At 38.5% G+C, this 18,970-nt stretch overlaps 1 protein-coding gene across 3 annotated transcripts in view; it reads left to right on the forward strand.

Annotated features, from left to right (window-relative positions):
* UVRAG (UV radiation resistance associated) overlaps nucleotides 1-18,970 on the forward strand; it is a 324,828-nt gene that overhangs the window by 283,305 nt on the left and 22,553 nt on the right. For all 3 annotated transcript variants that reach the window (XM_034933393.3, XM_055094696.2, XM_055094695.2), the window contains one exon: nucleotides 14,826-14,917. In XM_034933393.3, coding sequence (XP_034789284.2) covers nucleotides 14,826-14,917 — 92 coding nt within the window. The remainder of the gene's footprint in view (nucleotides 1-14,825; nucleotides 14,918-18,970) is intronic.

An 18,970-nucleotide genomic window follows, 5' to 3' on the forward strand; every position in this document is an offset into this window, starting at 1 on the left:
GATTTGTATTCCTTTGGATGTATACCCAATAATTGAATTTCTGGGTCGAATGGTACTTTTGTTTTTAGCTCTTTGAGAAATCACCACAATGGTTGAACTAATTTACACTCCTGCCAACAGTGTATAAGCTTTCCTTTTCCCCCTCAACTTTGCCAGCATCTATTTTTTTTTATTTTTAATAATAGCCATTCTGACTGGTATGAGACGGTATCTCACTGTGGTTTTGATTTGCATTTCTTAGATATCAGTGATATTGAGCTTTTTTCGTATACTTGTTGGTTGCATGTATACTTTTGAACAGACACTTTTGAAAAGTGTCTGTTCATGTCCTTTGCTCTCTTTTAATGGGGTCGTTTGTTTTTCTCTTGCAAATTTGTTTAAGTTCCTTATCAGATGCATACTTTGCAAATATTTTCTCCCATTCTGTAGGTTGTCTGTTTACTCTGTTGACAGTTTATTTTGCTGTGCAAAAGCTCTTTAGTTTAATTTGATCTCATTTGTTAATTTTTGCCTTTGTTGCAGTTGCCTTTGGTATCTTCGTCATGAAACCTTTGCCAGTTCCTATGTCCAGAATGGTATTGCCTAGGTTATCTTCCAGGGTTTTTATAGTTTTGGGTTGTACATGTAAGTCTTTAATCCATCTTGAATTCATTTTTATGTATGACATAAGGAAGGGGGTTCAATTTCAGTCTTCTGCATATGGCTAGTCAGTTATCCCAGCACCATTTATTGAATAGGGAGTCCTTTCTCCATTGCTTGTTTTTGTCAGCTTTGTCAAAGAACAGATGGTTGTAGGTGTACAGCCTTATTTGGGGGGTCTATTCTATTCCATTGGTCTATGTGTCTGTTTTTGTACCAGTACGATGCTGTTTGGGTTATTGTAGCCCTGTGATATAGTTGTGAAGTTGGACAGCGTGCTGTCTCCTGCTTTGTTATTTTTGCTTAGGATTGCCTTGGCTATTCAGCCTCTTTTTTGGTTCCATATGAATTTTAAAGTAGTTTTTTCTAGTTCTATGAAGAATGTCATTGGTAGTTTGATAGGAATAGCATTGAATCTATAAATTGCTTTAGGCAATGTGGCCTTTTTAATGATGTTGATTCTTTCAATTCATGAGCATGGAATATTTCTCCATTTGCGTCGTCTTGATTTCTTTGAGCAGTGTTTTTTAATTCTCCTACTAGAGATCTTTGACCTCCTTGGTTAGCTATATTCCTAGGCATTTTATTCTTTTGGTGGCAGTTGTGAATGGGATTACGTTCCTGATTTAGCTCTTGGTTTGGCTGTTGTTGGGAATGCTAGTGATTTTTGTATGCTGATTTTGTACCCTGAAACTTTGCTGAAGTTGTTTATCAGCTTAAGGAGCTTTGGGGCCAAGACTGTGAGGTTTAGTAGATATAAAATCATGTCATCTGCAAACAGGGAGAGTTTGACTTCCTCTCTTCCTGTTAGGATGCCCTTTATTTATTTCTCTTGCCCAGTTGCTCTGGCCAGGACTTCCAATACTATGTCAAATAGGAGTGGTGAGAGAGGGGATCCTTGTCTCCTGCTGGTTTTCATGGGAAATGCCTTCAGCTTTTGCCCATTAAGTATGATGTTGACTGTAGGTTTGTCATAGATGGTTCTTATTATTTTGAGGTATGTTCCTTCAATACCTAGTTTGTTGAGAGTTTTTATCATGAAGGGATGTTGAATTTTATCAAAAGCCTTTTCTGCAACATCCATTTTTATCTCACAGATCTGCAGGTCAGAAGTCTGGGTGGGCTCAGCTGGTTTCTCTGCTCGGGGTCTCACAAGGCCAGAATCAACGTGTTGGCCAGGCTGAGCTCTTATCTGGAGTTTCTTGGCAATAATCCACTTCCAAGCTCATCTAAATTGTTGGCAGAATTCAATTCCTTGCAGCTGTAGGTCTGAAGTTCCCATTTACTTGCTGGTCTTCAGCCAGGGGCCACTCTTTGCTCCTAGAAGCTATCCACATTTCTTCTTACATGACCCTCCATCTTCAGACCAATAATGTCCCATCAAGCCCTTCTCATACTTTGAATCTCTCTCTCTGTCTTCTGCTGCCAGCCAGAGAAACCTCTGCTTGTAAAGAGTTTGTGTGATTAGACTGTCCCACCAAAATAATCTCCCTTTGCTGTAAACATAAAATTATCAAGGAATTAACACGAGGGGGTGAAGGTCATGGGGGCCATCTTAAAATTCTGCCTACTACTCCCACCCATCAAACTCTCTCCGCACTGTATGAGGAGGTAACCTCCTTCAGGGTAGTATTCATGGCTGAGTCATTTTGTGATACCCAATCACACCTTTCACGTATATTTATTACATATCTAATGAATTCATTTCTTTTTGTTAAATGAATTGTGAGACAAAACAATTATTTACATTATTTGAAAACAAACTGTGAGGAGCAGTGTGCACTTGAAAGGTCATTGCTGTTTTAGTTTTTTTTTTTTTTTTTTGAAGCTACATTTATTTATGATCAACCAGAGAGACTAAACAGTGGACTCATGGGTTTGGACTCTATTGCAATTCAAGTGAGGTCAGAGGAATTCCACAGAAAAAAGGCATGAAGTAGCTATTATAGTAAAATTAATATTTTAGGGGAAAAATCATTAATGAGAGAAAAGAGCATTCTGGAAAACTGTGTTCCATTTAAGGCACCTCATTACCAGATTCTTTAAGGGAAACTGGAGGGAGTTCTGAGACACAAAGAATGATTAAGAGGCTGTAGGGATTAACTTAGAAACAACGATTTTAAAAGACTAAATATGTATAGCTTAGCTGAACAGTAACTAAACAGAGATGTAACTATTGTCAAATTTCTGAAATCAAGAGAAGTAATGGGCTTCTCTGATTTAAAAAAAAAAAGACTTGAGGGTCTCCTTTATGATTATTGGAGTAAATGAGGAAAAAGAAAACAAAATCTTAAACAACTTATATGCAATGTTTAGACTGTGTGCTGCAATGTAAACTATCAGAGTTGAATTCAAATCCCAACTCCTTTATTTTCCACCTGGGGAATTTCAGGCAACTCCTTCCACCTTTTAAACTTTGTCATATGTAGAGTGGGAATTACACCACCTACCTTTAGGGTTATTATGAAGATTAAATGAGATGACATAAGTAAACAGTCTAGTTCCATGCCTAGCACAGATCGCAGGTTGAGAAAAAGAATAGCTGCTATTGATATCACCATTATCATCATCGTTCTTAAGTGGTTACGAGTTCAAAGTGCTAGGATTCAGACAAACCTAGAATTCAAAGTGCCTGAATTCAGGCACATTCAAACTGTATCATTTAATTCTGTCTCTACGTCACGGTTTCTTTAACCGTGATAATGTTGTAGTGAGGACTCAATGAAATAATATAACATAAAATGCTTAGCATTGATTCCTGGCACATAACTAATCACTGAATAAACACATTAACAGCTGTAGCACTATTTTCATTATCGTTAGCACCATCATTATTCCATCATAGAACCTGGACAAAAGCCTAACATATATTTAGATTATTTCCAAATTTCCCGTTACAAACAGTGCCATGCATGTATCTCCATTTCTGCCATTATCGTCACCACCACACATATACATGCACACAATTCAGTAATTATTTATTACTTGTTGAATTAAGTAATTTCTTCTAATGATCCTGTCGGGTATTTGTGGTCACTATACGTGGCTGGGGAGGTACCAGAATGCTCCTGTGTGTTTCTTATGTAATCCAATTTATAGCAACAGATTTAAGTGCATTTTTTCATTTCAGTAAAACTGATATGTAGATTTATTTGAATTTTTATAAAGAATCCCTGCACTTATAATAATATTTTCATTTGTGTTTTCCATACATAGGAACTCCCTGTAGCTACACATTGCTTATAAGATTGTGTTACTGCAGTAAACAGAATATACTCTAGCTAGATTAGGCAGAAATGGTATCAATTAGAGGGTTGCTAATTAGAAGATATTAAGATTAATCAGAGGGTATAAATCATATGTGTTAAGTGTTCATCAGAGGTACCTCACATTTACCATTAGATAGATCACAGAAACTGTGGGAGGGCCAGTAGAGGTACAGATGGCAAATAAACATATGAAAAAAGTGCTCAGCTTGGGCGACATTGCCAAACCCCTGTTTCTACTAAAAATACAAAAATTAGCCAGACGTGGTGGTGCACACCTGTAGTCCCAGCTACTTGGGAGGCTGAAGTGGGAGGATAACTTGAGCCCAGGAGGTCAAGGCTGCAGTGAGCTGTGTTTCTGCCACTGCACTCCAGTCTGGATGACAAAGCAATACCTTGTCTTAAAAAAATAAAAAGCTCCATATTATTAGTCATTAGGAACATGCAAATTAAAACCACAATGAGGCCAGGTGCTATGGCTTACACCTGTAATCCCAGCACTTTGGAAGACCAAGGCAGGCAGATGGCTTGAGTCCAGGGATTCGAAACCAGCCTGGGCAACATGGCAAAATGCTGTCTCTACAAAAAAATACAAAAAATTAGCTGGGTGTGGTGGCACACGCCTGTAGTCCCAACTACTCAGGAGGCTGAGATAGGAGGATCACCTGAGCCTGAGGTCAAGACTGCAGTGAGCTGTGGTCACACCACTGCACTCCAGCCTGAGTGATAGAATGACACCCTGTCTCAAAAACAAAAAATAAATAAATAAAATAAAACTTCATTGAGACACTACTATACAACTGCTAGAATGGCTAAAGTTTTAAAACTGACAGTATCAAGTGCTGATAACAGTACACAGCAACTGAAACACTCACACATTGCTGCTGAGAATGAAAAACTTATATAATCACTTTGGAAAGTAGTTCGCATTTTAAAAATAAAGTTTAAGATATATCTGCCATTCAACCCAGCAATTCCACTCCTAGGTATTGGTCCAAGAGAAACAAAAATATAAGTCCAATTAAAAACCTATGTCCACATACTTATAGCAACTTAATTCTTAATAATAAAAATGAGAAACAACCCAGATGTCCCTCAACTGGCATATAGATAAATCATTTTTGGTACATCCATAGAATAGAATACTACTCAGCAGTAAAAAGGACCAGACTACTCACACATATAGCAACCTGGATGAATCTCATGTGAAAAAAGGCAGACACAACAGGCTAAATACTCTATGATTCCATTTCTACAATGTTCTGGAAAACTGTCTGTGTTCTATTAGACTGTAATCTTGATCTGAGTGTATAGTTCTTTGCACCAAGATTGCATCAAAGTCAATGAATTGGAAGCAGAAATGCCTATTTTTTTTTTTTTTTAAGATGGAATCCCGCTCTGTTGCCCAGACTGGAGTGCAGTGGCGTGATCTCAGCTCACTGCAACCTCCGCCTCCCAGGTTCAAGCAATTCTCTCACCTTAGCCTCCCAAGTAGCTGGGATTACAGGCACACACCACCATGCCCGGCTAATTTTTTTGTATTTTTAGTAGAGACAGGGTTTTACCATGTTGGCCAGGCTGGTCTCGAACTCCTGACCTTAGGTGATCCACCTGCCTCAGCCTCCCAAAGTGCTGGGATTACAAGCGTGAGCCACCATACCCAGCCTCAGAAATGTCAAATTTGATCAGTTTAGAGAGTAAGCTTTAGCTGTGAAGGGAATCAAAGATCCAGATTGGGCCAAAGGTCAATACAGGGTATTTTGGGGTAAATCGAGGTACACAGGACTATCAACATGAGGGCAAGGAGCAGAAGTTGGGCCTGCTGGACCTGCTGAACAGCATGAATATCTACATTAATGGATCCTACTCAAGTCTACTGACTCATATAGCCTTTAGCCTCCAGAGAACATAGCCCTTCTTTGATGACCACTGATTAAAACTGATTGCAGTTGCATCCAAGGTTGTGATTTACCTGCTTTTGACAAATTTGCAGTTTTGCTTTGATTGTTTATTTGCAATGTGCGTTACTAATCCTCCTTAGCAACTCACAAGGATTGGAAGTGATAGAGACTACACTAACAGGTTGACTCCAGAGTTGCATGAGTTTAATAGTGCTTCTAGTTGCTTTCTGGCCAATATAAGATTCCAAAGCAAAGGACCATCTTAATTGAAATATTTTTAATATGGCAGATTTTATAATGGTAAATTTAACTCAGATATAATCTGTGCCTTGTGAATACAATAAAGCAACATATGATATAAAGAAAAGAGCCTGTAAGGGTAGAACTTGGCAGACTTGGATTCTGGTCCCTGGACTCAACCTGTTCAACCTTAGGCCATTTAACCTCTCACTTTCTTCAGAGGTGCCATTCAGCTCTAGTATTAATTCTATGATTCTGAAAGCAGTTGATAGTGTGACTGGAAGGAGAAATGAAAGAAGCTTTTTCAATTACTAGACTTTAAAGCTTCTAGTTTTGACTTCTAGGCTTCAGTCCTCAGAATGGTAGACCTGAGCTGTGTCCAGTGTTTACATTATAACATATCTATTTTGGAAAAGACTGGCACGTGTTTATAGATGGGATTGGAAAAGTACTTAGGTTGTTCTTGCAACCAGAGGCCCATAATCGAGTTTTTATATTTTTCCTTAGAGATATATATTGCAATGACTCACTGTAAGAAACAATATTATTGCTCATATTAAATATTCTTTAAGTAGCTTTTCCACGTCTTGAAAGAATTGCATTTTCTTCTAGGAAGGCAGATTTTGTTTTTGACATGGTGGTACTCTTTTTTTCCAAGCGCATAATCTAGTTCTTTTCATGTCAGTGAAACTTAGTAGTACTTAAAAATGGATTGAAATAGTGGTAACTAGTTCCACAGAGATGTTTGCCTACATAAGGCAAATCTCTAAAGTTAAATCTTTGATGCATATATGCATTTTTCATTTCATATTTTCAGTTCCTCCACACCATTTCTTTGTAGTCAAATTCATTGTAATCCCATCATGAAAGTGTTGATCTTTTAGTAACCTTTTTTGAAGCATTGTATTAATCCACATTCCCTCACGATAACACACGGTTTGTATCAAACATATCATGCAGCTTAGCTCAGGCCACATATGGAACTAATAAGTCAGGCAATAAGTGGCTTTGTGTGAATGAATACAGTTTGGAAGGGTGGGGACATGTGTGTGTGTTGTCTAAACTGCATTTCTCCTGTGCCAAAACCGAAATGACACAATGATTCCTGAATCCCCAGAGGCTTTCCTGGCCTGGAAAAATTGTGTTTAAAAAATAAAAATAAAATTGAGCACTTTGATATTAAATTAAACCTCTCAGCTCAATAGGAGGATGCTTACTGGGTGCAAGAACACAGCATTTATTTCTCAGCAGTAAAATCATACTACGTTTTAAATGTGATCTCCAGAGCTGCAAGTGGTCTTCCCTCATCAATGGAGCAACATTTATCAAGCTGCATGAACTAATTAATTCCAACTGCAAGAGCTGTAACGTCATAGTTGATCTGTCTTATTTGATGAAACACAAAGTGGATGTATAGTGATTTGAGAAGAAACCAGCATGTGGCTTTGGAAAAACACTATATTTTTATACAAAAAGGGGGTATAGGAGAGGAAAACAGAGAGAACATAGACAGTTAATGGAATTGACATGGCCGTAGTTGTCTGTTGTGATCTGAATGTACTTGTTGCTTGGGTTTTCTTTCTTTTTGCTTGTTCCGGTAACTATAAAGCCAGATCTTCCTGGGCTTTTTTAGCATAGGGATTATCTTTTGCTACCAGACAATACAGTTTGTTAATTTTTCCAGGGAAACCACTGAACATTGTTTCTCCCCACTTCCCATCTAACTTATTATCTAAGTGTAATTTTCATCTTGGTTGCCTACTAGCCATAGAGTTGAACAAAATCTTAATTGCCCCCATGGAGTCCTAAATCAATCAAAGTAAAGCTGAAATTCAAACTAATTGAAACCAAAATTCCACTTAAAGACTGCTTAGACTGTTTTGGTGGTGGCGGTGCAGTAGGAAGTTGTTACAAAAGGTGTTTATTTCAGAGGCTAATTTGAGGCAGTTAGACAGACCCAAAGCAATATTTTATTTGCCTAGTTTTCTTGGCATCTGCCTTCCCCAATCAAAAATGAGAGCAGAAGGAGCCGTAATGTTTAGGGAAGTGCGGGATTGATAATAGTTGGTGAGGGCAGGTGTTGATGGAACCTGAAGTAAGATTTCTTAGAGACAAGAGTACTTCAGTCTTTTAGCCTGTCCATAGCTGCCTTTGCAGTTGTTTCCCTTGTTCACTCTCTTGCTTAAAACCCTGGAGTAGGTTCTTACTGCTAACCAGCAAGATAAAGTTGAACTCTTCAGCTTAGCACTCTTAGCCCTCAGCAGTTATAATGACTACCCTGTAAAAGTCAGGCCTCAGGAACTTCTATTCTCTATAAAATTCTAATTGAACTCTTACAACTATCTTATGAGATAAATATTGTTGGTCCTGTTTATAGACAAGGCATAGATTGGTTATGTAACTTGCTCAAAGTTACACACATTATATGGTGAGAATAGGCTGTGAGTCCAGGCCTCTCATTCCAAAGACAGAGAGCTGATTCACATTGCCTAGCCTAGTGGACACTCAATAAATATTTGCTGAATGAATGAATAGGACGTGTGGAGACTTAGTAAATGTAGTTCTTTCTCCCCTTTCCCTATCCTTGTCCTTTCCTCCTCGACCTGGTTCCTTCTTTTCCTTTCTATTTTTACTAATATCTTACCAGGGAGTTAACTTGTTGAAGATTATTGAAATTTTTGAAAGTTTGCCCAAGCAAGGAAGGAGTTTGCGTGACCATACAGCAGAGCTGGGTCTTTCACCAGGTCCCCTGACCACTCACATCATGTATCAGTCTTTCCATTTCACTATATAATTATTTTAAAGATACTGACATGTGTGTGTTTATTCCTGCTTCTCTGGAGTGCATGCATTCAGAAGCTTAATGAAAATTAGCATTTAAAAAAGTGAACAGTGTACTTAAGATTTTCCCTTTGATTTGAAGTAACTCTTTCCTTCTTCCTTTTCTGCCCCCCATTCTTAGTAGTTAAGTGGTAAGCCATTATTGAACACCAGCTTTATGCCCAGCCTAGTGGTAGATACTGTGATGATGATAATGTGGAGAATATATATATATATCTGGTGTATATATATATATATGTATTAGTAATGATAACAGGTATTTTATATTGAGCACTTATGATGTACCAGATATTATTTTGGATAGTCTATATACTTTATCTTATTTAAACTTTACAACAGCTCTGCAAGGCAGGCAACATCCCCATTTTACAAGTAAGGAAATGGAATCTCAGAGAAGTGACTTATTCAAAGTCAAACAACTAGTAAGTGACAGTACTGGTATTCAAACCCAGCTCTTCTGCATTTAAGCCTATCCTACTGTGTCGTGATGCCTCTCATTTCTTCCTATACTGTATTAATTTAACTTGTTAATTAACAAGTATTTATCAAGTACCTATCCAGTTAGTTAAGGCTTTCCAAAAAGAACAAATGGAAAAGTGCGTATGGGGAGGAGTTTAGGGTCAAGGGTAAAATGCCCACTTACCTACAGTAATCAGAGCGCTTCCAGTGGAAAATGGAACTTCTGTTGGTTCTTTGAGAATAGATAAGACATGAGATATAGGATGCCTAGAGAGAGACATAGAGACAAGAAAGAGAGCTTTCTGCCAGAGTAATGAGTACTGTGTAAAAAGCTATCAGAAGAGTTGTTAGCCAGTATTGAAAAGCTGGTTTTTTATATATAAAATCCCATATATATATGAGACTTTTATTTGTTTGTTTGCTTGGAGTCAGAGTCTCCATTACCCAGGCTGGAGTGCAGTGGCACAATCTCGGCTGACTGCAACCTCCACCTCCCAGGTTCAAGTGATTCTCATGCCTCAGCCTCCCGAGTAGCTGGGAGGCGCACACCACCACACCTGGCTAATTTTTGTATTTTTAGTAGAGATGAGGTCTCACCATGTTGGCTAGGCTGGTCTCAAACTCCTCACCTCAAGCAGTCTACCCGCCTGAATATGTTTGTTTAAGTCACTTCTCTACTAAAATGCTACTAATAAGGTTAAATAATTTTAAAATTTTAAATTCACAAGGATGAAAAGAATAGATAAGACCAAGAAAATTTAGAAAACTTCAAATAAACGAATGAGTGATAAACTGACTTGGCAGAAGCCTTTACGAAGCAATATAATCCAAACCACAGACTCCAGAAGGATGTGGTGGTACCGAGTATCTCATGAAGTTTAGGGATAATATATAGAGCTAAACATAGGAGGGTAGGTTGACAGTCTATAGAAAGAGAAGTAATACTCCCAGTTCACTTTTCCCACTCTGTGTAGCCCAATAACTACGTTCCCACATGCCCTAGTGGGAAAATGAAGATTTACTTGCTGAAAAAGATTGAGCCCAAGAAGCTCTGAACCTAAACTGCTTGATATACTGGGAACAAGAAGGAAGGTGCCTTACCAAAAGGTGATTACGTGAAAGTGTAACATACCAACACAGAGTTCCCCAACTGCCTTTTCCAACTTTATTCCCCAAATAAGATCCAGATTATGCCTCAAGACGGAGGATTCTTTCTGGGGAAAAAACAGAGGCAGCAATGAAAAGTACTGGGGCTGTAGTACTAACCTTTCCCCGTGGGAAGGCTGGATTTCCATCCACTCATTCTGCAATGAACCCTCCCCCTACAGCCAGTCATCAAGCACTGCCAATGCACAGACTTCCTTCACAGCTTTTTAGAGTCTCACAGTCTCACCTGTAAAGATAAACTAACAGCCAAAGATTACTAGACATTAGAGGAAAGCCTCTAATATTAAAAAAAAAAAGTCTAAAATAAAGTGAAAAAAAAAATCCAGAGGGTAAAGTGAAAAAAAAAAAATCCAGAGGGTAAAATGAAGAAGGAGGAGGAGGCAAAATAATAATAATAGGAGAAAATGATCAGAATTAGGCAATAAGAGTATTCATATTGAAAGGATGTACTAAGTGCTTGGCCCAGGGAATGAAAACAGACTGAAAATGATGAATGAAAGACCGAAATGAAGGCTTATCACTATGAAATTTCAGAATACTAAGGTTAAAGAAGAAAGTCCTAAAAGCTTCCAGAGAGAAGAATCAACTTACATTCAAAGGATCAGGAACCAGCATGTTAACAGGTTTCTCAGTCACCACGTGAAAAGCTAAATGACAGTAAAGAAATACTTTGGAACTACCTAAGAAAAAGTATTTGCAGCCATGAGTTCTATACCTAGGCAAACTATCATTCAAGTATAAGAATGGAATAGTTATATTTTCAAATATTCAGGGTGTCATGAAAGTTACCTCCCATGCTATCCTTTCCCAGAAAGATATTATAGGATACACTCCACCAAGATGAGGCAGTAGATCAAGAAAGAAGACAATCTAGGAAATAACAGCTTCAGCACAGAAGAAAAGTAAACAAAATTTCCAGCATGATGGCTAAAGAAGCTTGTAGGAATATAATGCAGCAGGCCTAGCTAGCAGCCAGTTCAGTTGAAGCAGAGAGAGGAGGCTTCAGGAAATATATATCTAAGAGCAAAATGGACTTGATCAATTTTATGGTGTGTTTAGTTAGATTGAGAAGAGTTTTAAGGGTTTTTATTCTATTTATTTTTTCTTTTTTCTTTTTTTTTTTTTTTTTTTGAGACAGGGTCTCACTCTTATCACCCAGGCTGGAGTGCAGTGGCACAATCTCAGCTCACTGCAGCCTCAACCTCCCAGGCTCAAGCAATCCTCCCACCTCAGCCTCCTGAGTAGCTGGGACCATAGGCAAGCACCACCATGCCCGGGTAATTTTTTGTATTTTTGGTAGAGACAGTGTTTCACCATGTTGCCCAGACTCGTCTGAAACTCCACCCGCCTCAGCTTCCCAAAGTGCTGGGATTATGGGTGTGAGCCACCACGCCTGGCCAGTTTTAAGATTTTTGTTAGAGTTTGGGGAGTATCTAGTGACAAGTACATAGAAAAGCTCAACTGGTGGAAAAAATGGCAGTTATCACTTCCAGTGAAACAAACAAAAAAGTACAAGAAAGGAATAATACATTACATGGCTCAGCAGTGAACAGTGTTTATGTAGGTATAGTGAGGTAAACAGTAAATATTGATTTAATTTAAAATATGATATTGAATGTATTGAGAAGACGAGGAAGGGAACTATGTGTGGGAGAGTAGAGTCAAGTTCTCATATTCTTTAAGAAAAAGCTAGTAGATAATGTATGGGAAAGGGGATAAAGTGTTTGTGTGAGAGCAAAGTGGTGTAAGAGTGCTAAATTCTCTTCTTTCATGGTGGGAGCATAGTAGATGATGTCTCTAACTGGAGGGGAAGGGAGAATAAGAAATCTTAATATAAGCATATTATTCAGAAATATGAGGTAAAGAAGAAACAGCTAAAAGGTGTTCTCAGAGTTTGAGGTAGCTAGTAGAGCAGAGAACTGCTTTTTTTTTTTCATTATAAATCTTGTAGTGGTTTAGACTTGTTAAACCATACTTATACTTTATTAATAATAATATATGTGTTATGTATGCATTTATTTTTGAGTTCCCTATGTGGAAAATTAAAAGGGTAATATGGTAGAATTTGGAGCTGTTATTAAGCGGTTCTAGCCTTGGCTTTGTCCCTTATCATCCCTGTGACTTTGGGCAGGATGCTCTTGTCTTCCTGGGCCTTAGTTTCTTCATTTATAAGAGGAAGAAGGTTGGAAAGATGGTCTCCAGGGTCTCTTTAAGCTGTAAAATTCAAAGATTCTATGATTAAAAAAAAAAATAGTACTATGCAGCAAATGGAGAGTTAAGACCCAGACAGAGGCTTGAAATTCCCACATTTTTCTTTTTTTGGTTAAAATCAGACTTGGAGAGAAATTTTCACTGTGGTCTCTGAAAACAGTTCAACACCCATCTTCCATTGTGGAACCTGGGGCAGGCAATTGTCTGTGTACTCACTCGGAGACACATAGCTTAGTGTTATTTCAGTAAGTTTTTTTTTTTCCTTGATGTTTAATATTTTTCAGTATGAATCACAGGTAAAATTTCCATGCCATGTGTAAACGATTTCACTTCTTATTGAAACAATGAATTCAGGAATATCATGTTGGGATATCAGCCATTTTGCTTTTATCAATGTATGGAAAAATGCATTTATATTAATATAAGAAATGATGTCATTTAATATGGGGTAGATCTTATAATTCAAGGTCTGCAAATCTCAGGAGGTGATTTAGGTCACCAAGCTAGGTTTGAAAAAGGAAAAAACTATTTTCCTTCTGCTTTCTCAAGTATTGTTACGAGTTTTCGTCTCAGACTTTGGGGTAGGTGGTAGAGAGTAGCATGGTTTGTGAAAAGGAGGCCCTGGCTGATAATATCTTTGCCACTGAACCATGTGGCCCTGGATAATTTACTTCCCCTTTCTGGGGTTCAGTTTTCCCATCTGCAAAAGAAAAGGATTGGCTGAAATAATATTCAAGATACCTTTTAGTTTTAACATTGTATGTTTCTACATCCTTACTTTATGTGTGTATTCATTCAAACCATTCAGGAGACCCAGTTATGTTTGGAGGTTTTTCTTAAAAAGCCCAGAATCAGTGAGAGTGAACTCTTTCTCTAAGTATCACTCAAGCAGAGAAAAATCAGTTGAATTCTAGAGTCAAACAAAAGAAAACTGACTGTTTTTAGTAGGTGTTTATTTATGCCCCCTGTTGTCTTACTCTGAAGGCCTGCTTTCTATTCACATGATTTGTGGTTTTATTCTTTAAGAGAGGGATATATTTAAAAGTTTGACTTAGCAACTCTTAAATTTAAGTGCTAAAAGAGTTAAACCTTAAGACCGATGCCCCTTCACATTTGTACACAGACATACATTTTATAAAGTCTATAAACTTTCTTCATGTGTAATATGTCATTTGAAAAACACATTTTTGCAGAGCTGTGTTGTCCACTTACTGTGTGTTTGATGTGTGGATGAGCATGTGTGTGAATATGCACATCCACTTACCTCGGCTCTCCGTTATGGTCAGTTACGGAAGCAAATGGTGATATTCAGAGACACAGTGAAAGGAAGTGAAGAACAGACCGATGAAAACCATTAGCAACTTATCCAGAGTACTCAGAAGGACACTTAATTTTAGAAAATTGGCCTCTACCAGAAATAAATCAAACAAAGGGCAGATCTAGCCCACAAGCCAGCAGTTTCCCTGTACCACCTCTCCAGCTATGTGCTCTGGTCTGGACAAAGAGGAACGTTAGAGACTCAAGAGAAATACAGAGCACAGCCTCTGTCAAAAGTGAGTTGCAATGTATTTGTTTAATAAGCATTGAATAAGTACCAGCACTATGCCAGACACTATTGGAGTCAGAGATGAATACAAGATGGTCCTTACCCTTGTTTATACAAAGGGGAGGGCTGAATGGAAGCTGGCAATATCTAGAAAGAAACACTGGTTTTCTGGTATATGTCCCTGGAGTTGGTGTTAGCAAACCCTACCAGGGTCTGGGGGTAGAAAAGAAGGCTAGATACAGGGGTCTTTGAAATATCCTCATTCCACAGTTGGTCACTCTTAGTCTTCTCTAAGTTTAGGGGGCAAGAGAACAGTAAGTAGATGAAGAGGCTACCTTAAATACCATCGTAATTTAAGTGGGTGTGCATACTCATACACGTGCTTATCTATATGTCAAATACCCAGTAAGTGGAAAGTACTGTGAGGCTGATAATAGTCTCAAACATTTACATTTCCTCTTTTAGAGTTCAAAAAAATAACTTGTTTAGTGGTTCATTTTTCCGAAGCTTATAATCTGCCAAAATATCTTTAATTCTATTTTTTCACCTTCACAGCTAAGATATCAACATGGACTAGGGACTCCAGACTTGCGGCAAACCCTTCCCAACCTGAAAAACTTCATGGAGCATGGACTAATGGTCAGGTGGTGAGTACCTTTATCTCTGATAACCAGAAACTGTAATGTGGATAGGATCCTGAAAATCTTTTCTGACTTCCACATTGCTCCACACCTGCCTCTGAGTTTTCTTCTGTAATGAGATATGGGAGGAAAATGAAAGGCGCCATCACAGTTGGGGAGATCTAAGCTCCCGTCTGGCTAAGGAGGATGTAGCCCCCTTGGAGGGAGGAGGGGCCAAGGGGATATTGCTTGAACTTTGGGAAGGCGGCTGAGCAAGGAGCCCTTGAGGGCATTGCTGAGACAAACTGGAAGACAGCCAGTATGATTCATGGTAAGGGAGACCCAGAGCCCCTTGGACCTTTCCAAAGAACAGGTGAAGGGCCTGATTATAGAATGAGCATCAGGACCATGGCTGTGAGCATTAAAGGAAGAAAGCAGATAAGGAATAGGTCAGGGGGTCAGGACTTAGTTTGAGACCAGTAGGTACATTCTGAAATGTTTCTTGTGTGTGATGTCAGTACCTGTTGAACCGTGAGGGCAAGCTGCTGCTGAAAGTGCTCCGTCAGGATAGACATGGACCTTTGAAAAGAGAAGGAGAGAGGGGAAGTCTGATAGAAAGAAGACATTAGATTCATTCACTTGACCTAAATGGAAAGTTGTTGGCTGTATCCATTTAGTAATTCTTGAAGTTTGAATCCTTGGGTAGTGGGCAGTAACTTACAAAATCACGTGCCTGGAAAGCAGGCCTGTAGAGTTAGACAGCTGGGGGCAGCACTGGCTTCTGATTCCAGGTATTTTTCTCATCATCTGCTGTGTGGATTTGAAATTCTACCTCTCTGAAATTTGATTTGCTCTGCTGATGTGCCTTCAGAAAAGTAAAAAAACTGTGGTTGGTCTTTACTTTGATTTTCAAAACGGCAAGTTCCAGATGTCTGGTCTTAGATAGGACTCCTGTTAAGCAAATACACAACTGTTTAAAGAATTCCACTCAAAACATCAAAATAATTATTAAAGCTTGGTGTTGATATGGACCCGGATGCCTTCAGGAATATGAGAGAGGAATTAAGTTTTAAAGTAAAGTAATAAGAATAATAAAAGTGAGCTAGCAGGTATTTATTTAGCTTGTCTCTGTGTAAAGCTCTGTGATAGGTGCTTTAGAGAGATGAGAAAGCTCAAGCCCTGTCCCCAAGAGATTTGTGGTCCAGTTGGAAACAAGGCACAGAATTCATGAAGAGGTTTTCTAACACAATGGTAAATAACCTAAAATAATGAGAAAATTGGCAACCTACAACACTAATTAATCACACTAAATGAATCTTGCTCAGTACAGATAGCAGATTGTCCCTGAACCATTTACTGAAGTGTCTGTCTTTTCTCCACTGATGATAATGGCATCTCTTTTGTAAACCAAGTTCGCTTATCCATAGAGATCCATTTCCAGGATCCCTATTCTGTTCTGTTGCTTTATTTGGCTAGCCATCGATTAGTATGACATTTTTAATTATTGTAAGATGTAATTTCTAAAAGTGTTGTTGAGATTTGAGGATGAAATAAAAATCAAAGTGTCCATTTTACTGTTGATAAAGCTACTTGGAAAATGGGGCTTTAGATCTGAAATAAAACGGGCTTGCAAAGATGTCACTCAAAATTAAACTTATCCTCATAATCACAATGTAAACTGGAGAGCCATAGGCTTTCCCTACAGAGGCAGGCCCTTAACTACATTGGCAGACAGCGATCAGGTGACTTTTCTTCAGGAGCCCAGATAGGGCTGAGCCAAGAATACCCAGTTGCTATTTTGCCCTCTAGATTCACCAATCAGGAAAGTCCCTCCTCCTCTGAGAGAGTGAGAGGATGGAGAGAGCCAAGAGTCTTAACTCCTAAAGCCATGTTCCTTCATAGGAACAGAAAAGGAAAATACCTCCAATTTTCTTGATATCTGTTAGGGAAAAGCTAACCTCCATATCTGTTAGGGAAATATCTGTTAGGGAAGGCTCTTCTTCAAAACTCTTGGCTTTTCTTGACTTGAGTCTTTGAGTGATTTCACAGTTTTATGACATTGGGTCTTCCTAACTATGAACATGTTACATCGCTTGCTTTTTTAAAACATACCTCCATGAGGTTTATAATTTTCTTCATAAAAGTCTATGCATCTTTTATTAGATATACTTAGTCCTATTAGCTTACAGTTTTGGTTGCTGTTGTAAATTTTTTTATTATAATAGTTAACATTTTCTGGCTGACGTACAGGAATAGCACTGATATTTAGTATTTTGAGAGTGTGTTCTGGCTAACATTAGTTACAATAGTTTGTTTCGATTCTCTTGGATTTTTTGTGTGTATACAATCATATTTTTAGTGAATAATGGTATTGTTTCTATTTTTATAACTTCATTACTTTTTCTTGTCTTACTATGTTTTATTACAGAACAGGAGCAGTGATAGTGGGTATCCTTGTCTTCTGACTTCAAAGAGAATGCTTCTAATTTTTCACCATTAAGTATTATATTTATTGTAGATTGGGGTAGATATCCTGCATTAGCAAAAGGAAGAATTTTTCTGTTCTCAGGTTACTAAGAGTTGTTTTTTAATCATGAATATGTGTATTTTGAATTTTACCATGTTTATTCTGAATCTATTGAGGTAACACTACATTTTTCTAATGTTAAACCATCTTTGCCCCCTGGTCATGTGTATTATTTTTTCCTACATTATTGGATTCCTTGGCTAATATTTTAGAATGTCTTCATCTGCAAACTGAAATGAGACTGGCCTACAGTTTTTCTTTCACATAAAATCCTTGTCTGATTTTGGTTAGAATTGACCAAACATGATGAGGTTATAAGAGCTTCATAAAATAAATTGAGGATCTTTACCTTCTTTTCTATTCTCCAGAACAGTTCATATAAGATAGGAGGAAGTATCTCTATCTTAAAGGTATGGTAGAACCTAGAAAAAAGCTACTGTTTTTTGTTTGTGGCTGGGGAGAGTGTCGATTTTTAACTACTGATTTAATTTCTGTAATGCTTACAGGTCTGTTTCTGTTTCATTTCTCCAGTTCCTAGTTAACTCACTCCAGTCTGATTTTTAGTTCTGTGAGTATACTGAAATTCCTTTTATCTAGCTTGGTGTCTACCGAATTCTAAACATAGACCCAAACTCAAAGGTCACTTTTCATCCTTATCCTGTTCAGTGGCACCTGGCCTTGCTGGCCATTCCTGCTTTCCTGAAACACTCTTCCTTGTTGTCTTCCACAGGACTGCCCTCTCCTGGCTTTCTGCTTCTAGCTTCTCCATGGCCCCATCTTAGGCCCTCTTCCCTTTTTCCCTCTCTACTCTCTTCTCTTTTTTTCTTTCCTCCTCTGCCTCCTCTCTACCCTCTTCTTAAGTGTTCTCACCCATTCCCATCATTTTGAAAGCCGTTATGCTTATGACTCCCAAAGTTTTGTCTTCAGTGTAAACCTCTCCTGCACACTCTGGATAGCCAGGGGCCTACTTGACTCTGCCCCTGGGAGTATTAGAAGCATCTCAGCCTCAACACAGCTAAAACCCTCCTTCCACCAGCATAATTCCTATCAGCTAATGGGACCCTGTCTACCCAGTTGCTCAAACCAGGGAATCATCCTTGATCTCTTTCTTTTCTCCACTCACATCAGAGCTAGTCTTATTCATCAGCAAGCCCTGTCATCACTATCTGCAAAATACATATCAATCTGTTCACTTCCCATCTCTGCTATTGCCACTGCAGTCCAAGCCACCACCTTTTCTTACCCAAACAGCTGCACCAGTGCAATTTGTCTCCTTGTCTTGTCCTGCCTCTGTCCACTCTCCACAGTAGCCAGGATGATCTTTCTAAATGTTGGCTAGATCTTAATCACTCTTCAGCTTCAGTGGCAAGAGTGAAATCCAAGTTTTCTTCCATAGTCTACTTGGCCTCTGCCTCATCTGATACCACTCCCTTTCCACTCTCACGTCCTGTCGCTGTACTGGCCTCTGTGTAGTCATGTGAATAAGCTCTTTCCTGTCTGAGTGGTTGCACTCACTCTTCCTCTGTGTAGAATGTGCTCTGTCTCTTCCTTCT

Source organism: Pan paniscus, chromosome 9 (genome assembly GCF_029289425.2).
Source record: "Pan paniscus chromosome 9, NHGRI_mPanPan1-v2.0_pri, whole genome shotgun sequence".
In the NCBI taxonomy this organism is placed as follows: domain Eukaryota; kingdom Metazoa; phylum Chordata; class Mammalia; order Primates; family Hominidae; genus Pan; species Pan paniscus.